The sequence below is a fragment of the Tasmannia lanceolata genome, unplaced genomic scaffold (genome assembly GCF_043159265.1).
Source record: "Tasmannia lanceolata isolate RefF3 unplaced genomic scaffold, GAP_Taslan_0.1 ptg000003l, whole genome shotgun sequence".
Classification (NCBI taxonomy): Eukaryota; Viridiplantae; Streptophyta; class Magnoliopsida; order Canellales; family Winteraceae; genus Tasmannia; species Tasmannia lanceolata.
Genome location: NW_027518680.1, coordinates 37,360,376 through 37,388,344, shown reverse-complemented (window position 1 = coordinate 37,388,344; position 27,969 = coordinate 37,360,376). Strand labels below are relative to the sequence as shown.

The following is a 27,969-nucleotide window of genomic DNA, read 5'->3' as shown; positions in this document are numbered from 1 at the left end:
GATTTTTTCGAAAACAAGGTTTTAAAATGGTTTATATGATTTATTTTTAAAGGTTTACGAAGTTTTATTTACAAAGTTTGGCTAGACTTAGGATAAAGATCCGAAGCTGCCTACGTACCTCGTGGAAGAGGATCAACCCAACGTAGTTCGTAAACAAACTTCCTAACTACACTCATAAAACTATGAAATTTTCTAGTTTTCCAATGTTTTAAAGTTTCAACTTTCTTATGTTTTTGAGTTTTTAAGAGTTTCTGATGTTTTTTGAGTTTTAAAATGTTCAAGTGTTTTTAGATTTTTAAAATGTTCCAATGTTTTGGCCTTTTAAATGTTTTCACCCTTAAAGGGAACATGCAAACACAACAACAAACTAGGGCAAAACCCTAAGGCTAAAAGGGGAAACCCCGAACATGAAAGGGATAAGATCCCAAGTCTAGCTCTAATACAACTGAGTAAGTCTCTATTCAAGGGGAGTGGCAACAACTCTAAAAGGCAAACTCCTAAGCTAAGGACAAACTAAAAATCTATTAAACGGATTCCTAGACAACCAACTCTAAGAGGGGAGGGTAAATAAGTCAAAGAGTGTCTCACACTCTAAAGTGGGTGCAAATGAGTCAAAGAATGTCTCACACTCTAAAAGTGGGTGCAAATGTATCAAAGAATGTCTCACACTCTAAAAGTGGGTGCAAATGAGTCAAACAATGAATACTAACTCAAAAGAGATAAACAAGGGTGCTAGTGAGACTGGGCAAGTCTCCTAGACACAAAGGTTGGCTCCAAGTATCCCTACCATCGCCCTTGCAATGATAAATAAGGGATAAGCAACTAACAGACCAAGTTGGTCTCCAACTAGTAGGGGGTACAAGTTGGGGTCAACTTAGAGAGGGTTTTATAAATGAGGCCAATTATGCCTCCTATGAGTAACTTTCTAATGTAACTGGGCTTGCCTCGTAATATCTTTTAGTTAATCATTTCCACATCTTTCATTTCAGTTTTGATTTCCACTTGCATGCATTTAACATTTTTGGATCACAAAGCATTACACAAAGCATGGAATTCAAGGCATCCAAACATAGCAAGACTCAAAACAATTAACTTAAGCATGAGTGAAAGCCTATAACATGTATAATATCAGAAACTAAACTCAAAACATTCAAAGCATTTCATTTCATCTATCACAAACTAGTCTAAGCAAGAATTAAGCATCAAAAGCATGCATTTGCATTCTACATGGAAGCTGAAAATTTGTATTAAAAATCACACTATCCAAATGGCAAAACTAGTAAAAATGATACACATCAAAGTTGTAGGGGACACATAAGGGAATATTTGATTAGTTATGCACTTCGGCCGGTTCTCGCCGAAGTGCATCTATCCAAATGGCAAAACTAGTAAAAATGATACACCATCCAAATGGAAGCTGAATATTTGAAAGTTGTAGGGGACACTAATAAATTCCAAATGTTAGGCATAATATTTTACCCCTTAAGTTTAAAAGACGGCCCGTTTTATGTATATTTTGTGTTTTAACTAAAAAAATGGGTAATTTCAAGTAAAACTTTTCATGGGCGACATTATAGGGATAATGCACCCCTTTATGCTCTAGTGTAAAAACTGGAAGGCTTACAGGATATTTCACTCCCCTTTTGCACAATCTAACTCGGCTCGTCTTATTAGGCAATTCTTGGCAGATTTTGACGAAATTTTACGGGGACCTACTTGGGACCTTAAACTACCCTATGATAAAATTTGGGACACTAATTCAATGATATGAAGAGTTTTTAATCAAACACGGTGTATAAAGGGGTTCAGTCAAAATGGGGTGTCCATAGGTGCGTGGGAGCTCATGTACTGCCTAACCGCCCCTACAGCATAAGATATATCTGGACGGGTGACTGTAAGGTATATGAGTTTACCAACCAGTCTTCTATACCTGCCAGGAAGAAGCTTTACATTGGGATCCATAGCCGCAGATATAGGTTTTACTCCAAGATTTCCTGTTTCTTTTTGTAAGTCCATACTTGCTCTGTGATAGAGATATCCCATGATAGGAATATACCACCTCTATCCTAAGAAAGTATCTGAGGCGGCCCAAGTCCTTTGTAGCAAATTTTGTAAGAAGGTCTTCAACCTCTGTATTCCCCCTGAGTTGCTACCTGTAATGATGATTTCGTCAACGTACACAATCAACAGAATGCACCCTGCAGGGGGACTGACTGAATACCGAATAGTCAACTGCACACTGTCTAAGCCCAAAGCGCGTAACGGCCTTACTCAATCTCCCAAACCAAGCCCTCGTGGAGATTGTTTCAAGCCATACAGTGATTTCTTAAGGCGGCAAACTGAGGAGGACATCTCCCCCTGAGCAGCATACCTTGGAGGCTGCTCCATATGAACCTCCTCATGGAGGTCGCCATGTAAGAAGGCATTCTTGACGTCTAACTGATGTAGTGTCCAACCATTATTAATTGCCATGGAGAGGAGAACTCGCACTGAAGGGATCTTCGCTACTGGTGAGAATGTCTCAGTGTAGTCAACCCCAAAGGTTTGAGTATAGCCCTTAGCAACCAGACGGGCCTTCAACCTTTCAACTGTCCCATCAGGTAAATACTTGATGGAGAACACCCAATGACAGCCTACTGGTCGAGCTTCAGCAGGAAGGGGAACAAGATCCCACGTATGGTTAGATTGTAGTGCACCCATTTCTAGATCCATAGCAACGCGCCAGCCTGGATGTTGTAGCGCCTTCTATAATGACTGTGGTAACACAACATAAGGCAAGGACGACATAAAGGCTTGGAAAGTAGGAGTCAGACGATCATAAGAAACAAAGTGAGAAATAGGATGTGCTGTAGAACGGGAACGAGTGCGAGATGCAATAGGAGAGTCAGAAGTAATGACAGAAGAGGGTAAAGAAGATACCTGAGTAGGCAAGTTAGGGACCTCGACAGAGGAAGGCGATTATTCGAGTGGAGGTGGAGGTCCATCTTTGTGCTGATGCCGCCGATACTGTTTGGTAACAGGTGGTGGAGCCACCGAAATGGAAGAGGATGGTGGCGTAGCATCCAGAGTAGGAGGCAGTGACTGTATCTGAACTGCATCAGGAAGCAGGGGAAGAGATAATGATGCCCAGGTTCCAAGGGGCTGGAAATAGCTGCAGATGAAGGACTAAAGAATGCCTCAGACTCAAAGAAGATAACATCAGCTGACACAAACCATCGACGTAGGCGCGCGAGGGGTGGGGGGGCATAACAACAATGGGGGGGGGGGGGGGGGGGCATAACAACAATAGCCTTTTTGAGTTAGAGGGTAACCCAGAAAGACACATCGTTCCGACCTGGGATCGAGTTTGTCCCTACCAGGACCTAGATGAAGGACGAAGCAGACACACCCAAAAACTCGAGGTGTGAGAGGAAATGGATCCTGCTGAGGGTATAATACCTGAAAGGGAGAGGATCCACGAAAAACAGAAGATGGAAGGCGATTCGCAAGAAAACATGAAGTTAAGACCGCCTCCCCCAAAAGGACTTAGGGACTTGCATCTGAAACATGATGGTGCGAGTAACCTCAAGTAAATACCGTACTTTTCTTTTAGCTACACCATTTTGCTGCGGCGTGTAGGCACAAGAGGATTGGTGAAGAATCCCATTAGATGAAAGATAATCCTGAAACCCATTAGTACTCGAGAAAAATTCCCTAGCATTATCAATACGAAGACATTTAATATTGCAATTAAACTGATTCTTTATTATAATATGGAAATTTTGAAAAGCAGAGAAGACCTGAGAGCGGTCTTTCAACAGATACACCCATGTTTGACGCGAATAATCATCAATAAAAACTATGAAATACTTGAATCCATTATTTGACGCGACCCTAGAGGGCCCCTATGCATCTGAATGAACTAAAAGGAAAGGACTATCAACTCGACTAATGACTCGGGAAGGAAAGGACACCCGGTGGTGCTTCCCGAGTTCACTAGACTTGCACTGGAAAGAAGAGACAGAAGAAGGAACATAGGAAGTCTGCTGAAGCCGTTGGAGAGAAGGATGACGAAGGCGGCAGTGCCACTGATAAGCATCAACAGAGCCATGCAAAACGGTAGGAGAAGGGCTGCAGTCAAGGCGTTAAAGTCCATCCACCTCACGTCCCGATCCAATCGTCTTCCCAGTCGAAAGATTCTGAAACAAACAATAAGAAGGGTAAAATGCGATGGAGCACTGAAGATTTTTTGTTAATTGACTGACAGAAAGTAAACTAAATGGAGATTTAGGGACACACAGTACAGATGATAATGAAATAGTAGGAGGACATATTGTACCAATACCAGTGATGGGGGAAGTGGACCCATCAGCGAGGGTAATGGTTTGAGAGGCAGAGGAAAAAGATCAAAAAGAGGATAGTTGAGGAGTTACCAGTCATATGATTGGAGGCTCCCGAATCAATAATCCAGGACCCGGAGCTAGAGAGTAAAGTCGTGGGTAAACTACCTGGCTGGGCAAAGCCCGCAGTGGGCTGGGAAGCGCTCTGTCGAAAACGCTGCAACTCCTCATAATCGGCCCTCGTAAAGATGAAGGACTCATCGGCTGAAGTAGACCTAGGTGCAGAAGCCACAATATCAGAATGGCCAGCAGTGGTGAGATGAGCGGATCGGGCTGGCCGAAGCTCTGGATGAAGTGTATAACATGTCTCGATCTGGTGGCCGTCACGCTAGCAGTGGGTACAAAAAGGACGGCCACGTCCACCGCCAACACGGCCACGGGCTCTGGAGAAGGAGCCGCCTTTTCTGGGTGGCTGAGAACCACCACTATAATCAGAGGCCACAAGAGCTGAACTATCAGAGGGCAGGCTGGATGGTGACTCACCAAGGCAATGCAGTACGAGAATAGGCCTCACGTAACGACGGAATAGTGCCGGAGCCAAGAATTTGATGACGAAGATGCGTAAACTCTGGACCCAGTCTCTCAAGGTAGTGCACCACTCGAATTTGTTCTCGTTGTCGACAGAGAACATTCACATCAGAAGTGAGAGGGAGAAAGATCTCAAGCTGCTGACATAACGAGATAAACTGCCCATAGTGAGTCTTAAGGAACATGTCACCACGTTGCAGACGCATCCACTCAAAATAAGTGGCACAGATACGGGTGAGGTTCTCAACCCCAGAATAGGTGATAGCATTGTGATCCCAGATCTCCTTGGCAGTCAGGAGGAGTATCATAGTAGAGGAAATGGCAGGAGTCATGCTCAGCCAGAGAAGACTACGAATCAAGGCATCTTCCTGCTCCCACCGAGTATAGGAAGGATCCTTGAGAGACGGGGGGTCCTGGCGAAGAAAACTGACTTTGCCCCGACCCAGGAGATATGTCTCAACGACAACTTTCCAAGGTAAGTAGTTGGTTCCATCAAACTTCGCAATATTCAACTGTGGGTAAGATCCATCCATAGGTGCGTAGCTAGGAGAAGATGAGGAAGAGGGAGCCAGCGGTGGTGGGGTGGCACGGACCTCAGTCGTCATGCCAAGAGAGGGATCCACAATGACCGGGGGATCCATAAGAACGACCAAGAACAAGAGAACCCACAAACAATGGCGACAACGAGCGGATAGAACATGGTAAGAGATGGAAAACCAACTACTAAAGACGAGGACTAATAGCGCGGCCTCACGAGACAAGGACATGGGTATGGTTGGGACCATAGTGAAGACGGGAAGAGGCCGCGAAGAGAGAAAATGGAGAGGAATAGAACTAGGTCAGCACATGAAGATGGAAAGATGAAGAGAAGAAATGGGAAATAGGGTCAAGGTAATGTTTGGAAAGAAAAAGAAAGAAAAGAGACCAAAATAGGGTTAGGGTTAGGGTATTATGGATGTGGGGGGGGGGGGGGGGTGGAGAGGGCTGGAAGGGGCGGGGGGGATAGGGTGGAGGGGAAGAAACGGGGCGCAGGGGGGTCGTGGGAGGTGGGATAGGGGGTGAGGGGAGCTGGAGGGGAAGGACGAAGGGAGGGAGGGGCTGGAGGGGTGGGACGGGGGGCTAGGAGGTGGCTGGAGAAGGGTTGTGTGGGGGTTAGGGTTAGGGTTAGGTAGAGAGATAGAGGTGAGGGAGAGGGATGAGGGAGGGAGAGAGATTAGGGTTAGGGTTTATGGATGGAGGCTGAAGGTGATCCATAGGGATCATAAACCATAGGGCTCTGATACCATGTTGAGAGAAAGATTAAGAGAAGAAAAGTGAGTCAGGAGAATGACTCCCCCTCACTAAAGTATTTATATAATAAGTAAAGAATGTACAATGATGATAATGCCCTAATGCACTATACTTATTCTAACAAATACGAAGAGAGAGAGAGAGAGAGAGATTGCTGAATATGTCTTTCGTTGCTGGGTGTGTCAACAGGTTAAGGCAGAGCATCAAAGGCCATCTGGATTGCTTCAACCTCTTCCTATTCCATAATGGAAATGGGATAATGTGACAATGGATTTCATTGTCGGATTGCCTAGGACTCGTAGTGGTAAGGACACCATCTGGGTTACTGTTGATAGTATGACTAAATCAACACATTTCATTGCTATTCAAACACAATATCTCTTTACAGTTTGGCAAAGCTATATATTAAGGAATTGTACGATTGCATGGAGTATCAGTGTATCGTATCTGATCGTGATTCTAGATTCACATCAAACTTTTGGAAAAGTCTACAGAATGCTCTAGGAACGAAGTTAGAATTCAGTTTTGTTTACCATCCTTAGACGAACGGGCAGACTGAATGAACAAACCAGATCATTGAAGATATGTTACGTGCATGTTCATCAGACTTCCAAGGTAGTTGGAATGATCATTTGCCTTTGGTCGAGTTTGCTTATAATAACAGTTACCCGGCAAGCATTCAAATGGCACCTTATGAAGCCCTTTACGGTATGAATTGCAGATCACCGTTATGTTGGGATGAAGTTGGGGAACACAGATTACTTGGCCCTGACTTGGTTCAAGAAACAACTGATAAAGTTCGAACTATTCGTTGTAGACTACTCACTGCACAAAGCAGACAAAAAAGCTATGCGGATAATCAAATGAGGTATTTGGAATTTCAACCTGGAGATCATGTTTTTCTTTAGTCTCACCAACAAAAGGAGTCATGACTCATGAGAAGTTATGTTGGGATGAAGTTGGGGAACACAGATTACTTGGCCCTGACTTGGTTCAAGAAACAACAGATAAAGTTCGAACTATTTGTAGTAGACTACTCACTGCACAAAGCAGACAAAAAAGCTATGCGGATAATTGAAGGAGGTATTTGGAATTTCAACCTGGAGATCACGTTTTTCTTTAGTCTCACCAACTAAAGGAGTCATGAGATTTAGCATGAAGGGTAAGCTAAGCCCTCGATATATCGAACCATTTGTGGTTTTAGAGAGGATTGGCACAGTAGCATACTGGGTGGCTTTACCGCCACATCTATCTAATGTACACAACGTATTTCATGTCTCCATGCTTCGGAAGTGTGTCTATGACCCTATACATATTCTTGAAAATGAACATGTTCATATCCGAGAAGACCTTTCATATCTTGAGGAGCCAGTATGGATTCTGGATCGATCACAAGGAACAAGTATTGTGCACAAAGAAAATTTCACTTGTGAAGGTAATGTGGTGACACCACTCAACTGAAGAGGCCACATGGGAAAGTGAAGACCAAATTATGGAAAAGTATCCCTATTTGTTTCAATCTGTTTTGTAAATTACGAGGACGAAATTTCTTTTAAGGGGGATGATGTAATGCCTTAGAAAAAAGCTTGCCTTAACATAAGTTAAATTTTAGAATAATAAATGGATGAAATGATAAGAACTATTCTGACATACAATTATTCACATAAATTTTTGTTTGATTTCTATCAAATAATACTAATAGTAACCTAGGAATTTATTTTGGTAAATAATTTTTGTGGAAAAAAAATCGAATTCTATGAATGATATGAATAAACTCAGTAAAGCTTGTTGAATAGATAATCGATAATTATGTAGGAGCTATGTCAACTTATGATTGATCACATAAGAGTTCATATGTGTGAAACAAAGTAATAATGAAGGAACTTTTATGTTACAAAGGATATGGGTCGTCGTCTCCATGGTTTAAAATTTCGGCGGAAACGAAATATTTTGGTTTCGGCCGCGACCGAAACGAAATTTACATGAAGTCGTTTCTTTACAAGATTTCGGCGAAATTTCACAAAGGTGAATCGCCAAAATTCCGAAATTTCGCCGAAATGTCACTGAAATTTCGGTTGAAATTTTGTTTTTAGCCATTTTTAGATCAACCAAAATTTTAAAAAAATACCACCGAAATTCATGAAATATTCACCGAAATAGCAAAAATTTCCACTGAAATCGCCAAAATTTACACCAAAATTTTAGACATTTTGGTCGAAATTAGAAAAAAACCAAATCATAATCATATTTTTACATGATTTCGGCCAAAATTACGGCCCGAAACCGAACCGTTTCGGTTTCTGTGGTGACCGAAAACGACACCGACACCGAAACCGAAATTTAAAACCTTGGTCGTCTCATACATGGTAAAATTTCTAGTGTATGGGGACAAATGAATATAATTTAAATTCTACGGGTAAGAAGGTCTTACCGTAAGTATTTTGGATGTCCCAAACACTTTATTTAATGTCCATTCATGTTGTTCAAAACTCCCAAAAGATGGTTCACTTTATTTAATTAATACACAGTACACACCCTTCACCTTGATGAATAGTCACATGGCTATTGGAAACACAATGTATATTCCATGCAAATTCATTTGCATCATAAAAACTTAATAATGTATGCATGAATCTCTTTATGGAAAGTTATGCCAAAATTGAGCTCAGGCGTTTTGGGAAGATGTAATGACTTAGGGAAGTTAATATTCCCATAAATGAAGACGAAAGGCCTTTTAAAAATAGGGCATTTCTTCATATTGCCCACCCATTTGCACGACCATAGCCTCCTTATGTCATTATTCTCATCATCTCTATTTCAATAAACCCTCCAGAGTATTTTCCTTTTATTTCTTGGGGAGAATCCTTGGATGATTGAAGAAAAGTGGAAGTAAATCCTAAGAGAAGCTAAAGCTTTGTGAAGAATCAGAGGGAATACATAATCATAGAGGTAGGTTTCTTGACCTATGTAGGGTATTTGGAATACCTTTGGGTTGATATGAAGGTCGGATCTAACTTAGAATACATTTTACTTGAAAATTCTAGGATTTTCGTCATAGAAAATCTGTTCCTAAAAAGTTTCGTTTCTTGACTGTTTTATAAAATAGAAAAAAAAAATGGTCCTAAGGAATTAAAGTCCCAACTTTTTTCCTAGGGATTCATATATGGTTAAGAGTATGTGGATGTAAATTTAGGGAATTTGGATATCTCAAATTTTCTAGAAAATTCTTTTAGTGACTGGTAGTTAGAAATCTTCGTATGGCATCTCGAATCTGACTACTTTTTGTATTTCATATATAGCTATTTATGTGTTTATCAAATGGAAATAATTCCTTCACGAATTTTATTCTACACGAAAATATATTTCAAATGACACCAATTTCATGAATTTTTGATATCGTTTGCTGTACTTTTGACTGGATCCAAATTTAGTTACAAAATCTGTTTTGCTGCCTGGCCCTGAATTTTGATCTGAGTTGCCAAAAATTCTGGTACCTTTGTAGAACGAATTTATATTGAAAATTTGTCATATCCTAATTTAGTTTATCTAGTTTCATTAGAAATTTGAATCCTGATGTTTGGACTTGTATATTTTTATAGAGAAAAGTGTTTCTAGTCTGCCAACTAGAGATCATTCTCTAGTCTGGCGACCAAAAACACTTGGGTCCCACATTTTTTGTGGTGATATAAAGCATTCATTTGATAGGCCCCATCATAGATAGGGTGTCCACAAAAATCAGCTTCATAGGGTTGGGATGATCCTATGGAGCTAAAAAATGGACAGATTTGTGCCGATTTATAGCCGTCCATTTTAAGCTCCACAAATCACAGGGTTGGGATGATCCTATGGAGCTGATTTTTTGTGGACACCCTCTCTATGTCAGGGCCCATCAAATGAATGCTTTGCATCACCCAAATAAGGTGGGACCCATGTTTTTTGGTCGCCGGACTAGAGAATGATCTCTAGTCGGCAGACTAGAAACACTTTCCTCATTTTTATATGCAGATTTTACAAAATTGTGTTTGAAGGTAATAAACTGAGTAGAGAAACTTTAAATTATTGAATGAAGAATTCAGATTAAAATAGCAGTCTATTAATTTTAAATTGGTTATATTCATGATATTATGTGTAAATATTATATTTTCATGCGCAAGGCTTTATGCCATGAAGAAATTCGACAAATTAATAGAAACTTATGAATTGTCTTCCTTCAACATTACATTACTAGGAAACCTTTGAACATTGTTGGCTGATTAGTAACTGATTTATAGAAGATTAAATATTCTGCATAGATCATGAGATATTTAGCATATGATATTTTAAAATCAAACCTCATTTTGGAACAAAAACTTGAAAGACGGATTATCTGAACTATGGAAATTGAACATTAAACTATGAAACAAATACACTAATAAAACAATGAGATTGGAAGGATACCTTTTGAAGTATGACTCACTCTTGGCTCATCGTCTTAGCAAGGTGCACCCTTTATTGGGGATTTTGATATGGGCTTTGAGTGGGAGAATCACCTTAGCGGGTGTAGATGGATCCCAAGGGATCATCCTTTGATATTGTGGGACACTTAGGTGTCTAAGTCTATCTGGACGCAGGTATGGCCTAAGTCTATGCCTTGGTTTTGGGGGTCTATTGACCTTGATGTGGGAATCCTTTGTTATGTGCATATGACTCTGGACTGCAGTTGGTGTAATGGTATCAACACCGCCTTAAAATACATAATCCACCCTTACCAAATTTATAGAGATTTATATTAAAGAATCCAAATAATTCAGAAGTAAATTACTTTTATAATTACAATAAAAATTAATATTATATAAGTGCCTGATTGCATGCTTAGTATGCTATAAGTAAGACGCATAAGCTAATTCAATGAAAATAATAATAATAATTATAAATCCCCTTTGAACATTGAATACGATCCGCATAACATTTAGTCAGAATTTTTTATTATTGATCATTGAATATGGCCCTGTGGATATTGAACATGAACTTCAAACCTTTGAGTATTTCCTATAATCTTCAGATTTTGAATATGAACTTTGAAACATTGGGTTTCACATAGACTTTAGACATAAACTTTTGACTCATACGTATTAGTTGCTAAATAGAATCATTGGATAGTAAATTTGAAATTGGAACTATTACTTACTCATTGCATTACGAAATCTAGATTTGATTCATTGAACACTAATTTTCACTTCATCTCAAGGGTGTACCAAACTCCTAAAGTAGTAGTTAAGTTATCTACTGAGCTGTGTAGCTTATTCAAAATTTTATGACTACTTTTGTAGATTAGTAATTGTTCAGTATAGGCATGTATATGCATACTCTTGTTAGGGGTATATGTGTCTTTTCATATATACATGATAATATATATTACAGTGGGTGAGAGGAGTACGATAGACTCTCTCAATTAACACTTTCTCCCATCTCTGTCTCTTCTCCTTACTTCTCCATTTTCATCTTCATATCTATTGTATGTAACATGGTATCAGAGCAAGAGGTTGAAGATCAAAAGTACCCACCGTGAAGATCAGAGCCTCAGCCGTACCCTAACCCTAACGCTCATCTTTTTTTATTCAAATCAACCCTAACCAAAAAAAAATAAAATCAAACTTTCTCTTTATCCTAGACCTAGCCGACACCTCTAACCCTAAATCGCACCATCTACACCATCCTTTTTTTTTGGTTTTTTTTTCTCCCTAACCCTAGCCGCACATCAATATAAAACTTTCAATACATACACATCACACCACCCTTAATATTTTCGCCCCTTTTCTACAATATTTTTTCTTTTTTTTTAAAACCCTAAAACCGTCTTCTGTTTCTCATAGCCACAGCCCCTCCCTTGTTTGTTCTCGAACTCTAATCACTTCCGTCCTCTACATCAGTCCTATATACACCTATTTCTTCATACTTCCTCATGTTCTGAACACCGAACTGTGCCTTCTTTTCATTTTGTGAATGGTTCCGGGTATTGTTGACTTGTTTATTGTGTTATTTGTGTTGACTTGCGGTGTTGGAGGTTTGTTTTACTGATGGTGATTGGTGGTTTGTTCTCTCCCGGAACCTGTATGATGTACTGCGTTAACACATATATCGGTGTCGTTGATGTTTGTTTGGCTGCTGGTGATTGATAGTTCCGGTTTTTATTACGAGGTTGTCTGCATTGTGCCGCTTGTCAGCGCTGTCCGAGCCTAGGTTATTGTTGGTTCTACACGGGGTGGTTGTTGTTTCTGTCATGGTTCTTAGTTGATTCTTGTTGGTGGCTACATAATTCAGATTATTGTGAGTCACTTTGGAGTTCGATATGGCTCTGCCTTCCACATCCTTTACTACATCGGGTTCTTTTCCTGTGACTTCTATGACGTCCAGCAGGTTTGATGGTTTGAACTACTATGCCTAGAGCCGTTCTGTTCAGCTCTATCTCCGTGGGCAGGGCAAGTTGAATTTTATTACATCGGCCCCCCCCAATCCGAAGGATGCCTCCTACGACAAGTGGAGTAAGGAGGATGCCCGCTTCAGTCCCTCTTATGTCAGAGTATGGATCCGAAGATTGCTAGTCATATGTTATTCCTGAATACCTCTCGTACAGTTTGGCTGCGTGCAGTGACTCTTTATTCAGAAACTAACAATCTCACTCGGATCTGTGATGTTTACATTGACTTCTTCAGTGTGAAGCGGGGTGACAGATTTGTGTCTGAGTGCTATTCTGATTTTGTTAGCTTATGTGAGCAGATAGATGTCTATCATCCTCCCTCCACTGATCTTGCAGAGTTAGAAAAGCAGAAAAATGACATACGTGTGGTTATATTTTTGGATGGACTTGGTCGAGATTTTATGCCTATTCGTTACCAGATCCTAGGTCTTGGTACTCTACCAGACATAGATGAGGTTTTCTCTCGAGTTCAGCGCAGTCTGCCCTTGCCGTTGAGTCTGGTTGCAGTCGAGGCACCAGAGGTCGTGGTCGTAGAGGTTATGGTCGTGGTTTTGGCCGTGATTTAGGGGGAGGCCGTACCACTAGTGGACATGGATCTCGGTATTGTTTCCATTGTGATATGGAGGGTTATAATATTGATTTCTGTTATGATTTACATCCAGAATTCCGCCCCTCTAGAGAGCTGCATATAATGTTTCAGGGACTTTGGCAGAAATTCCTACTGCTATCTCTACTAATTCTTCCGACACCGTCGTGGTCTTGCGCACTGAATATGAGTCTCTTCGACGCCTACAGGAAAAAAGGGAAACAACCACCTGCTACTCTTGCTACGAAAGGTAGTATCCCATCCTGCTCTCTCAGTCATTCCAGTTCATGGCTCATTGACTCTGGAGCCTCACATCACATGACTGGTAACCGTAGCCTACTTAGCTCCTTTAAACCTAACTCCTCTACATTGGTTACGTTGGCTAATGGGGCAAAGTGTCCCATTTCTACTACAGGGGACACTTCTGTTAGTTCTCATTTATCTCTTTCTTCCATCATATGTGTCCCTAGTTTTCCTTGTAATCTTCTTTCTGTCAGTCAACTTACTCGTCTTAATTGTTCAGTGACATTCTTTCCTTCTTGTTCTTTTCTGGATCTGGCAACTGAGAGGAAGATTGGCTCTGGTGGTGAAGTGGATGGCCTACACTACCTTGACAGTGATACTGCTCCTACTGCGTCAGTACTTCGGTTGATTCATTCATGTGGCACTGCCGTCTTGGTCACCCTCCAGTTGATCATATGCAGTTCTCTTCAGTTGTGTCTGGTCCAGTTAGTCGTTTTCAATGTGAGTCTTGTCAGTATGGAAAACACCATCGTGTTTCCTATCAGTCATGTTCACTTAGTCGTGTCCTTCGTCCGTTTGAATTGGTTCATTGTGACGTTTGGGGCCCATGTAGGACTCCTTTATTAGGATATCGGTATTTTGTTATCTTTGTGGACGATTATAAACGGCTGACTTGGTTATATGTAATAAAAGATCGTTTTGTAGTTTTTAATATATTCGTTCTTTTTATGCTATGATCTCTAATCAGTCCTCATGTTCTATTAAATGTTTGTGCACAGATAATGCACGTGAATATTTCTTTGTTTCTAATGGTTTTCAGGAATTTTTATCTTCACGTGGTATTATTCATCAGTCGTCTTATGCCCATACCTCTTAGCAAAATGGTGTTGCAGAGAGGAAAATTCGATATTTTATGGACACAGCTCGGACCCTTCTCTATCAGATGCATGTTCCTAAACATTATTGGGCAGAAGCAGTTCTCACAAGCCACGACGAAGCTGAGGATTATAACATCGATATCCCTTCTCTATCAGATGCACGGTCGATTAAGTGTATTTTTCTGAGCTATTCTCGCACTCAAAAGGGATATCGATGTTATAGTCCTCAGCTTCGTCGTGCCTTGTTTCTGGTGATGTTTCTTTGTTCGAGTATATACCTTATTATGCAGGATCTATTCCTCCACAGATTACAGACCCTGCAGTCCCATTACCTGTTCCAGTTCCTATCTCAATCTCACATTCATCTCCTATTGTTCAACCAAAACAAGTGCAATTTTATTCTCGTCGTCCTCAACAACCTCCAGCTCCGATGCCATTTCATGCCTTCCAGCTCCCTCACTGCTCGCTGGATCACCCACTGCTCCTGAGGTAAGTGATTCTCCTGTTGATTCCCCAATTGCATCTCGTACCCGATCTCGTACCACTCTTCATCCTATATCTAATGTGGTTTCTTATGCTCATGTCTCGCCGCCTTACCATTCTTTTTTGTCACCCCTATCTTCTGTTTCTATTCCTCACTCTGTTGTTGAGGCTTTGTCTAATCCAGGATGGAGAGCAGCTATGGATGTAGAAATGGGGGCTATGAAGGAGAATCACACATGGTAGTTGGTCCCTCTTCCACAAGGTGCCCAGGTGGTTGGTTGTAAGTGGGTATTCACAGTGAAATACCTCCCAGATGGGACAGTAGAACGGTTCAAAGCTCGATTGGTTGCAAAGGGATATTCCCAAACATACGGCATTGATAACACAGACACATTCTCTCATGTAGCGAAGATTCCTTCCATCTGAGTTTTGATATCCCTTGCAGTCAACAGCTCGTGGCCTCTCTATCAGTTTGATGTCAAGAATTCCTTCTTGCATGGTGATATGCAAGAAGAAGTCTATATGGAGCAACCGCCTGGGTTCGTTGCTTAGGGAGAGATGAAGTATTTTGTCTGCAAGTTACAAAAGGCGATATATGGTCAGAAGCAATCCCCTCGTTCTTGGTTTGGTAGATTTAGTGAGGCAATGACACGTTTTGGGATGAGACAGTGTGCTGTAGATCATTCAGTGTTCATCTCTCAGGGCAAAGATGGTAAGATCTTTTATTGTATATGTAGATGATTGTTCTGTTCAGCTTTTCTGAAGAAAAGCTGAAGGATTTTCTTCAGAAGGAATTCCGCACCAAAGACCTTAGCCGTCTGAGATACTTCTAGGGATAGAGGTAGCATATTCTCATAGAGGGTTGTCCCTATCACAGAGGAACTACGCACTGGATATATTAGAAGAGACTAGTCTTCTGGGAGCAAAGCCAGCTGAGACTCCCATTGACCCAAATGTCAAGCTTTCACCTGAACAGGGGGAGTTACTAGAGGGTCCATGCAAATATAGACGTTTAGTTGGGAGGCTGATTTACCTCTTTGTCACTTGTTCGGATATCGCTTATGCAGTTGGTGTCGCTAGTCAGTATATGAATGCACCACGGACATCTCATTGGTCGGCAATTATTCAGATAGTGAAATATCTGAAGAAAGCTCCTGGTAAAGGACTCATTTTCAGAAAACATAATCCCATGAGGATTGAGGGATACTCAGATGCAGGCTGGGCAGGGTCACCTGCCGACAGGAGGTCTACAAATGGCTACTGTACGTTTATTGTAGGTAACTTAGTGTCTTGGAAGAGCAAGGAGCAGAAAGTTGTATCACGGTCAAGTGCAGAAGCTGAGTAGAGAGCCATGGGCCTATACAGGCTGCGAGTTAATCTGGTTAAGGTCATTCATGTCAGAGATTGGTCTACCATACTCTTCACATGCGTCTCTCCAATGAGACAACAAGTCTGCCATCCATATAGCCATGAATCAAGTCTTTCATGAGCGGACAAAACACATAGAGTTGGATTGCCACTTTATTCGTCATCGGATTCAAGAAAAGTAGATTTGCACAGTGTTTACAAGATCAAATGATCAACTGGCGGACATGTTTACAAAACCACTGAGTAGGGCTAGATTGAGTGAGTTATGTAACAAGCTGGGAATGTATGATATCCATACTCCACCTTGAGGGGGAGTGTTGAGTATAGGCATGCATATGCACACGCTTGTTAGGGGTGTATGTGTCTTTTCAGTATATATACACAATAATATATATTACAGTGCGTGAGAGGAGTACGATAAACTCTCTCAATTAACGCTTTCTCCCATCTTCGTCTCTTCTCCTTCTCCGTTCTCATCTTCATATGTATTGTATGTAACAGTAATCTTGGGGGGCTCTTATTTTACATGATTCACTTGGTAGAGAATCAAAAGAAGGACACTTGCAGTGAGGCGCATACAAGAATTTAGTTGTCACTTTTTTTTGTCTTTATTTGTTTTTGGGAATGTAAAAACTCTGATAATGAACTTATTAATGTGGAACTTCCTTGGATGCACATTTGATATTTATATAGATATAGTTTGGTGTTGATCTAAAGGATCTATAATTGTTTTGTGTTTCCGCATTTGAACTAGTGACCGTGACACCCACTTGTATGTCAAGGTACACATGAGTGTGGAACCTTGGGATACAGGTTGGGGCGTGACAGATCTGGTTTGCATTTACTCAAGTACGTGTCTAGGATACAGAGAGCCCATAATGGATGCGGTCATCATTCAGTGGCTTGCAATACGAAAGAGTGAAACCTTAACACTTTGATGAATTACACATTCAAGTAGAAAATGAAGCTGAAAGTAACTGCAGAATTGAGATGAAAAAATAGGACCAAAATAGGAAGGCTTTTGTTCTGCTGAAAAATAGCAAAAGTCTTGGGTTTTGTTCTTCATAGCTAGAACATGTAACTAGGAGTGAAGTGATCCTTCAAATGCCCAGATAGAGAGTCCCATGTCTCTTCATGATCCTTGCTTACATTTTGACACTAGTCTTTCTCTAGGGACTAAGAAAAACTTCAGCCGCATATTAAAAATGTTGACTGGTGGAGACACATATTAAAATAGGTTAAACAAGGATTATGTAATATTTTAACAGTCAGTAATGTTACTTAAGGCCCAGTAGCAATTCTTATGTAAATGTTACAATACTAAGTCCTATGGTCGAACATGGTCAAATGATTATTGGAAATTGCCATTTTATCCTTGGTCAGAATCGGTCAATCACAAGTATTTTGAAAAATGCATAAAAAGACGCATAGCTTGCAGGCATCGCAAGGTTTTATATTTACGATATGTTTCTACTTGCATTTTACTTTTAATATTTTTCGTACGACCATATTTCTCCTTTTCTTGTGCTTATGTCATCGTTTGTCTATTACCTTTACAAGGAAGCATCTGCTCTAAATTTGACATTATTTTTTGGTGGCAGGATTATGTAAAACGTCAAACTCGTTTTGTATCACACAAACCAGCTAAAGCTATTATATCAAGTATTGATGCTGTTGCACAATCCATGAATCTCAAGGTCCATTCACGAAATTATAAGGTATTCCTTTTAATGATACTGTCTAATTGTTCATCTGGAATTTTATGCATGTCGCTTCCTAGATTTTGTTGTTGAGTTTAAGTGTTCACATCATTTTCCATTACAATGTTCATGTTTGATTCATATTTAGTGGAGATATGTGAATGAACTGCAATTAGATTTTTTATGCTTGTATGCTCATGGTTTTTGCTTTATGTGGATTCATTCATTTAATTTCTGTAGTCACTATTCTTCCTCTGCATAGGGGCAAGGTTTGAAATTTCAGTTTTGGTTTCGGTTTCGGCCTCAGCCGAAAATGAAATTTCGGTGGCAATTTCTGTTTCGGTGGAAATTTTGGTGAAAATCTTATAATTTCAGCCGAAATTTTTAAATTTCAGTTTTGGTTTTAAATTTCTGTCCCGGTCGAAATTTTGGTCGAAATTGAAAACCATGTTTAGGGGAGAATAAAGCTAGAGAAAAACATGAGGTATCTGACAGGTCAAAATGACATTTTTCTTTGCCATAAAGCGCTATATAATAGACTTCTGGTTGGGAACCGATAGTATGATAGAGCGGGGAATCCAAATATTCCCACTCGCCACGTGGTACATGAAAGAACTTCCTACAAGTTCTTCCTGTCCCTTTCTATAATTGTCATTGAAATTTAGTTTAAAAACTTAAAAAGGAAATGAGTATACTGAAATCTTTCTCCTTTCGCCTTATTCCTCCATCTTATCTCCGTCTCTCACATTCTTGTGTTAGCTGCCTCTTGCATGCCAAACGAAAGCTATAATGGAGATGACATCCAACTGCTATGGAAAAGTTTTTTCCATTTGTGAGATTAATCTTGGAGCAATTTCCCCTTCCTACCATGGCAGAGGACTCAGATTCACTTTTCATGTGTAAAACACTGAATATGTACAATTTATGAAATGAAAATGTAACCATCCAACTTTGTAATGGCCAAATAACTGTTACACCAATTTTCCTCAAAGATTTACCATTCAGAGAAATTACTAAAAGAAAAAGGATTCCAAAGGTTCAGATACTCTAATTGGTAATGATCTGTCTAACTTTTAAGTCTATTCAAAACTTTATCAAGTACACTGATGAGTTTATGCTTCTGATACAATCTGATTTTTCAATTTTCTGAAGGAGTTGATTTGATTTTTTTTCAGCTTTAGAATGAAAAATTAAACAAGGTTACCCTTGCAGTCTTTATTGCTTTTCAATTACTCGATCTAGTCTTCAAACACTTCACAATGTTCCTCAAATAAAAGGATGGGATCCTGACTGGTAAGAACATCTAATTAACTTTATTGTTATGCTTATTATTTTTTGTTCACTATAATCGAGGATTGATCATATCGTTAGTAGCGTGCACCCGGAATAAAAGTACTCGGCTATCGGAGATTGTAAACTCATCTGTTCATTCATGGTTATTGTCTATACTTGGTATCAGAGGAGGAATTGTTGTCAGGGTATACCAGTAAGTATCCCATGTATACGTGGTATCAGAGTCTGTCCAATTTTATAGAGGCAAGTGTATCCAATATATAAGGAAAAATTAATACTTGGTATCAGAGTCTGTCCGATTTTTTAGCGGGAAGTGTATCCAATGTGTAAGGAAAAATTAATTGCCATGGATCACTTGGCAAACATCCCATATATGAGCAGAAACCTTGATGCTTACCATTAAGATCATGGTCTAACACATTCTGTGGTAGAATCCCTTTTAAATAGATTAATAGATCTCTCAATATGTGGTCTATCAGATCACCGGGATTTGAAAAACCAGATGCTTGAGCTAAAACACAAAATCCACTCTTTAATTGGACTGAATGCTTCTAAAATAATTGAAGTAAAGAGTAAAGTAAAAGAGCTATCCCAAGGAAATCACCATTGGAGAGGACCATTACACAGTTTGGGATTACAAACCGAAACCTCATTCAAGAAGCCAAGAGACACAATTACCGTCTGGATCTGCATACATACCTTGAGAAGATAACTCACCCGGTCCACAAAAACCTGAGGACCTCCAGGAAAAACCCTAGGATTCCTTGAACATATACCTGATCTACTAGCTGGTATATCTGTTGCTGACTTACAACCATATCTTCTAGAAATAAAAAGAGAGAAATTATAGATAGAGCCAAGGAAAAGGCCAAGCAGAAAATCTTTGAGCCTCCTTCCGCTTGGGCCAATATTCCCCTAGGAAACCAAATTCTGCATGCTGATTTTAGAATAAATAACCTGGAAATTGGGTTTTTAACTGGAAAGAAGAAACTTATATCGATGAGTTTGAGTAACCTAGTCAGTTTGTTCACGACAGAGACTACCTAGTTGCACAACAAAGTGGGCATTTCTCCGAAAAAACAGCATTGAGATGCAACCCACTATAGCTACAGGGGTATATCTAAACCTAGATTGTCGTAAAAACCCATAAAAGGTTGTCCTAGACTGCCCCTGGTTCAAACTTTAGGACAACCTTTTCATTGTCTTTACTGCAATCTAGCTTTAGATAATATTTATGGGTTGTCCTAGACAGCCCCTGGTTCAAACTTTAGGACAACCTTTTCTTGGTCTTTACTGCAATCTAGCTTTAGATAATACCCCTGAAGCTGTAGTGGGTTGCATCTCAGAGTTGTTTTTTCGGAGAAATTCGCACTTTGTTGTGCCACTAGGTCATCTGTCACGCACAAACTCACTAGGATACTCAGACCCATTGATATCCTTTTCTTCTCCTAGGTTCCAATTAGAAAAATCATTTTCTAGGTTTCTTTATTTTGAACTCAGCATGCTGAATTTGGCTTCCTAGGGCGTTGTTGCCCTGAGATGAGGAAGAAGGCTTAGAGGTTTTCTGCCTGGCCTTTTCCTTGGATTTAGATTACATCTGACCATGATATTAACTTTGTAAGCTATGTATGAGACATTATCGAGAAATGATATTAACTTTGTAAGCTATTTATGACAGTATCGAGAAATTTGAATACTAAGTCGGAGAGCATGTTAGATCGTGGGACAAGATCTTCGCTTAATTAGAATTTTCATCTGATAGTTCCAGTCATGGTTTTAAATTTCGTCTGACCGAGATTTCGGATTTCGGTTGGGACCGAAACCGAAATTTTTGAGAATTTCGAAATTTCGAGTTCAAATTTTTTTTTTTTAAAAAAATAATATTTTTATGAAATTGCGTAAAAATTAATTAATTCCTTTTTTTATACTGGATTTCGCCCCCGAAATTTCTGTTTCGGCCAAGTTCAAAATTTAAACCGAAACCGAAATTTAAATCTCCATTTGAAGCAGATTGTAGGTTCTCTCCATCATACATTCTTGACTTGGTACCGCTACCTCCGAGTGTTGGGACAAGCGATGATGTGGGTCTATGCCGACCATGTTTAGAACATTCATGAATAAGTATGACAGGTCATAGAAAAAAGCAATGACTAGTAAATGAAGGGTTGTGATTTGCATCGAAGGGTGAAAGGATATGAAGAAGACGAACAAGAATTGGTGTCTATGCTTAAGGAGCTGTATCCCCAGGCATCCTATCACAAATTACAAGCAAATGAGTTTGCACCATTTATGATTTTGAAGAAACTGGGCCAAAATGCCTATTTACTCGAGCTTCTCAATGATCTCAAATCAGCCATGTCATCAGCAGACGCTATGTATATGATGATGTTGAACATGATGAATAACAACCAACAAAGATTGAACAACGAATGGAGTGGCTTTCAAAATGTTTAATGAATAAGTTGAAGATATCCCTAACACTCGGACCTTAAGGACACGAGGATCTTACACTCTGTTCTTCATTAAATGCTAGAGCAAATATATTATGGAAGACAAGTTGTGCAAGCTAGATGTACCTATCTTCTAATGATATGTTGAAGCCAATTCGTTGAAACTGAATTCTTCTCCACTGAGGTGCATTTTACAGTCCAAACTAGTACCTAAGGAGAAGTCTCTTCCAAGAAACAGAAAAAGAAGAAGGGTTCAACATGAGTCTTATTGCTGTTATGATGATGTCAGCCCAAAGTATAAAGATGCTATTTTTAATTTTTATTTATTTTTTGGTGGATTTTATAGTTTGACATATTTAGGCACTAGTTTTAGGTTGGAAGTTTCTATTGTTAGCTGCAGTTAGAATCTAAGTTAAAATATTAGTCTCTTGGTTCTGCTTTAAAGTTGGAAATGTCTAGGATTAGGAGGCTGCCTTTGGCAATGTTTTGAAGTCATAATAGGCTACGTATATAGTTTATATAAGGAAATATTGGACTAGTTTTGTAAGCATTACGAAAATTGAAGTTTATGCAAGGAGTTTCTGTTTCTCTGTTGTTTTCTCTTTGAGGCAACACCATATTCTGCTCTCCTTGCCTTTGATTGAGGTATGTGCATGGCTTTGTTTTGGTTTGAATGTAAATTTAAAACTTATGTTATTCTATTTCTTCTGCACCAAGATCCCTTCCTCTACTCTCATATCTAGCCTATTTTTGCTTCTTCATGGTTTTATTGATGTAATTTATCATCTTTCTACTGTCATTTTCATTGTTCCAGGATTTGTAATTTTGCAGATGAGGCTAGAAGGAATAACCTCAAATAAGATTGGACAGTTTGCCATTGTTTTGGAGGTGAAGTGGCATCTTCCTCGTATGCTTGCATAGCTGTTGTATTGCTGAGTCAAGTGGCTTTGCTTCTAAAGAAAAAACTGTCTTTTCTAAGTATGTATTTTTATACTTCATAGGTTTTCGAAGTTGCACCATCTCTTTCATGGTAGATGTTCGCAAGGCTGCAGGAGACACTCGAATATCACAAGGTCAACTTGCATTTCTCATGCTCATGAATCGCCTTTCTTTTGGGCGTTAACTATGTTTTCGTATTTTTAGCTTGCACATTCCCTTGAAAATTCAACCTTCTCTTACTCTATGTTTGGTTGTGCGGGGTGGCTTGGAGATTGGTGGATAAGAAGTCAAAAGGGAGGAGACAAGCATTTGATTTGTCTGGAATTACCTCGGAGATTAGTAAGTAGTGTTTGGTTGCGCGGCATATAGTTGGAAGGTAGGAGAATAAGTAGGGGGTGTCATTACCAATATATATATATATATATATATATATGAGGAAAATGATTGTGAGCTTGAAGCTCATATAGCTTATATGAACTTGAGGGCCCAAACACATGGGTCCCACATTTTTTGTGGTGATCCAAACCATTCATTTGCGAGGCCCCATCATAGATAGGGTGTGTACCAAAAATCATCTCGATTGGATCATCCTAACCCCTCCAAAAGCGGACGGCAAAAATGGGCAGATTTGTGGCAAACGATGTCTGTCCATTTTGCCCTCCACTTTTGGATGGGTTAGGATGATCCTATGAAGCTGATTTTTTGTACACACCCTATCTATGTAAGGGCCTTTCAAATGAATGCTTTGGTCATCCTAACAATGTGGGCCCACATCTGTTTGGGCCCTGAAGCTCATATAAGCTATATGAGCTTCAAGCTCAAAATCATTTTCCTCTCTCTCTCTCTCTCTCTCTCTCTCTCTATATATATATATATATATATATATATATATATATAGAGAGAGAGAGAGAGAGAGAGAGAGAGAGAGAGAGACATTGGAACATGCTGACATGCCTTAGTCATGTTATTATTGAAGGATATATCACTATCACAAAGCATATTACAGGAAAACTTTTATCCATACAAAGAGAAATGCTAACAAACAATAAATAAGTAAACAAATAATTCCTTTGGTTTTTTTTTTTAACTTTTTGACTTTATTTATGTAAAAGCAGGCATGGTTGTACATCTTTCATGGGGGCATCTCAGCCCCACATCTCTTTTCATCAAATATCCATTATTGCCTTCCAAGAAGGAAAAGGGAAACAGGGAAATAAGGAGGAAAATAAATTAAGGCACTGTTCATTTTGAATTTTGAGAAGTAAATTTGAGTTTGGACTCAAAATTAAATGCAATTTGGAGTCCAATAATCATTTTCTGACTCAAAATCAATTGTCAACATATAATACAAAATGAACAGGACCAAATGTTACATAGCTTACCAGTTATCATTTTAACTTGTGGCTTCTGTAATTGATTTCTACAGTTCTACAAGAGTTTCTGCAGTAAACTTGAGCATATCATCTGGAAACCAACTGAGGGAACCCCAAAATCCGGTCTCCTTAGAACAATGAGTTGCTGATATGGGTTGTCTACTTATGATGTAATTAGGTAAGTGTTTCGTAGAACACGCCCGTATATACAAGTGTAGTGGTGGTGATCATTCTATTATTGTATTGGTTGAAGTATTCGTCTATATCCACCACTGAAATGAGGCACATAATATTGGCTAAAACTACTTATTGTCTGCAGTGACCTTTTCTGCATGTATCTATGGTTTGTATAGGTTCTCATCGCATTTTTTAAATGTGCAAGCTTAGAAATCACTTTTGAAATGATTTGTGTTATTCTATAAACACATTAGTTCATGAATTCACAAATGTATTTGCAGAGATTTAAATTGTTGTGTAAGGAAAAAGAAGGTTGTTTCATTTTCCAGATCTTAAGAAGTTTTTGAATTGTTTGAGGGAGTTGACACCCATGGTCTCTTGATTGTTAGATCATTTGGCTAGACCATTTGTAGGTAGAGACTAACTACCCTAACTAACGGGCACTATTAGGATTCACTCCTAACGAGTTAGGATTCACTCCTAACGAGCAACTTTTGATCCCACATGGCATATGTGTATGATCGGGACCGTTCATCTTGTGGACCCCCATGAGACTACCCATCTGTTTTGGGTCCCATGCCAAATGATAAATGGGATAAACCACAAGAGTACACTATTAAGCCTTGTAAATTTTTGTGGAATCATTGATCACTATGTAAAAGCAAATGCCAGGAGCATGATCATCATATACAATTACATGCAACATAGTTGACATGAAAGCAAGAATGGTGTGACTATAACGATGTGACGATGCCCACTTGTGGACTATTTTTCTTCATTCACGTATGAGACAAATTTTTTTTTTTTTTTTTTTTTTTTGAAAGATGCAAATTCGAATTCAAAGAAAACCTAACACATTCCATCTAGAAAGCAGTAAATGACAGATATCAATTACAATAATAAAAACATATGGCGTGCACATAGCGCCTATATACAATGTGGCGAATACATAGCGCCTAATATAAAATCCTAACACATCACATCTAGAAAGCAGTAAATGACAGATAGCAATTGCAATAATAAAAACCTATGGCGTGCACATAGCGCCTATCTACAATGTGGCGAATACATAGCGCCTAATATAAAATCCTAACACATCACATCTAGAAAGCAGTAAATGACAGATAGCAATTGCAATAATAAAAACCTATAACGTGCACATAGCGCCTATCTACAATGGGGCGAATACATAGCACCTAATATAAAATCCTAACACATCCTATCTAGAAAACATTAAATGACAGATAGGAAATGCAGTAATAAAAACCTATGGCGTGCACAGAGCGCCTATCTACAATGGGGCGAATACGTAGCGCCTAATATAAAATCCTAACACATCTCATCTAGAAAATATTAAATGACAGATAGGAAATACAGTAATACCATAAAGTGTCACAACTAAGAAGATAAATCTGCGCAATGAGCAAACGTCAGTAGATGATAGTAAAAAGATAATAATCAATAACCAAATAATGGTAGAGAATTACAGCTAAACACGTAAGAACTACAGCTAAGCAGGTAAGAGCTTCAACTAAGCAACTAGGTAAAACACATAAGCAGGTAAATGTTATAGCTAAGTACGTAAGTAAGCAAGGAGATGAACACAAACTATCATGATTCTATGTAAGAATCGATATATAAACACAAGCCCTAAGTGCTAACAACAGACCCTAAGACTCCAATGTTTAAGCCCGAGTCCTTAGATGATCTGATGTTCATCCAAAGAAGCCTACGTATCCCCGCCTCCACGAGAATCAAGGCAACGTAGTTCTTCGCGCCTATTCTAAGTTATGATGCCTAAGACATCTAAACCTCTATCCTAGACACGACCTAAAAGACCCCCTTTGTTTGTGATTGCAAACTCCGCGGAGGCTCTCTACCGACCGCGCGATCGCAGACCCGGATTCCGACGCCATCATATTGGCGTCATCCGTGGGACTCGTCGAGTATTGAACGCCTTACGGCGATGAGAAACCACACCCAACAACAAGAAATAGGGGTAATGACCAGGAGCCAGGCCCAACACGCGCAGACCCACGCCTCAAGTTCCCGAGAGCCAAACTCGCCGCTCTCGGGCCGACGCCAGCCCTCCTCCAGCGCACCGCAAATGGTCCCCACCGTGGAAATGTTCAACGAACTCCGCCAAGAGCTGCTCCAACGCTTGCCTTCGTCGGAACCTCGGGCCCCGGGAAGGGCCCTGACAACACATGACCAGACGGAAGCCTATGACGAAGGTGACGAGGAACAGCCGGGGGAGCGTCATCCCTGACGAAGGCGAGTACCGGCCCGCCGGACGCCCTCCCCATCGGCAAATAGCCCTTTGCCTCCCACAGCTAGGGGGCACGAGCGAAACGACGGGAAGAAAGCTACGCTAAGCCGCGCCCCCCCTGTCCGGACGGCTAGTTTCCAGGACCACCCCCAGCTCGGACAGAGGAGGTGGCAACCTCAGTGCAACCCCCCGGCATGGACCCGATAGCTGACCTACAGAGGCAAATCCGAGAAGTAAAACAGGAAATGAAAAAGCCTTACGCCCACGGCATCCTCGACGAATGGGAGAGGGAAACGGCATCCCCGTTCACCTCGGAGGTCTTAAAGACCCCAGTGGAAGCAGGAATAGACCATTTCCGTTTCTGCCTATACGATGGGAGCACAGACCCTCTTGAGTTCCTCCAAACTTTCAAAAGGGTAATGACGCTCGGGCGCGCGTCGGACGGATTTATGTGCAGAGCCTTTGCCTCCCTGTTAAGAAAAACCGCTAACGACTGGTACATGAGATTGGAGCCCGACTCCATCGCATGCTTCCAGGAATTTGGAAGAAAGTTCAGTGCAAGGTTCGCCAACAACCGCCTCCGCCACGATCCAGCGGATGCCCTCTTAGCCCTCCGACAAGGAAGAAACGAGACCCTAAGAGACTTCATGTTGAAATTCAACGCCGAGCTAGCCCAACTTTCCAACATGGACGTCCAAATAGCGGTCGCAACACTGAAGCATGCCACCACCGACCCGAATCTCAAGCTGCATCTTACCCTCAAGCCACCACGGGACCTGCAGGAGCTTGAATCCAAGGCTGACAAATTTGTACGGGCAGAAGAAGCCTGCGCGAGAGAGCGGAGCCGGCCCGGCCCCGATGAAAGAAAAAGCAACGACGACCGAAGGGCCATGAGGCCATGGGCCGAGGAAAGACAGGCAAGCCGGAACCTCGTCCCCGTCTTCGAAAGACTAGGAAGCGCCCCCCTGAAGGTTCCCCTCTCCCATGTCCTGCTAGCTATCAGAGATCAGGGTCTCCTGACCCCCCCAAGAGAATGGCCACGGACCCGAAGAAGCGGTCCACAAGAAAGTTCTGCGAATTCCACGGGGACCACGGCCACGAAACCGACCATTGCTTCCACCTCCGGCTCCAATTAGAAAAACTGGCCGAGGAAGGGCACCTAAATCAATATCTAAGGAGCCCTGGCGAAAACTAGCACGAGGCCCATCACCCCGCCGACGAACCCAGAGGCAGGCGTCAGTCACGTAGCAGGCGCCGGTCCAGTAGCCGTCGCCGATCCACAAGCAGACGCCGATCCCCGAGCAGGCATCGCTCCCGGAGCAGGCAGCGATCCCGCAGCAGACACGACAAACGTCGCCACCAGCATCCCAAGAAAGAAGAGCCCCCTCAACGACCGCAGGCACGCGAACAGGCGCCTACCATTATCGAAAAAATCAACATCATCGCGGGCGGACCGGCGGCGGGAAGACCAACAACAGCTGGTCGACGAGCATATGCAGAGCGGGTGTTTTCCCTGGAAATGCCTTCCAAAAAGACCCGGACGGATCCTCCTGTAG

At 40.7% G+C, this 27,969-nt stretch overlaps 1 protein-coding gene across 1 annotated transcript in view; it reads left to right on the top strand.

Annotated features, from left to right (window-relative positions):
- The window catches only part of LOC143854317 (CBL-interacting protein kinase 24-like), a 61,193-nt gene extending 36,728 nt beyond the window's left edge, over positions 1–24,465 (top strand). Inside the window, 6 exon segments of the mRNA XM_077364203.1 lie at positions 17,814–17,930; positions 22,487–22,543; positions 22,657–22,675; positions 22,678–22,714; positions 22,716–22,728; positions 24,021–24,465. Of these exon segments, the coding sequence (XP_077220318.1) occupies positions 17,814–17,930; positions 22,487–22,543; positions 22,657–22,675; positions 22,678–22,714; positions 22,716–22,728; positions 24,021–24,116 (339 nt within the window). The 3' untranslated portion in view covers positions 24,117–24,465.
- The last annotated feature ends 3,504 nt before the right edge of the window (positions 24,466–27,969 follow it).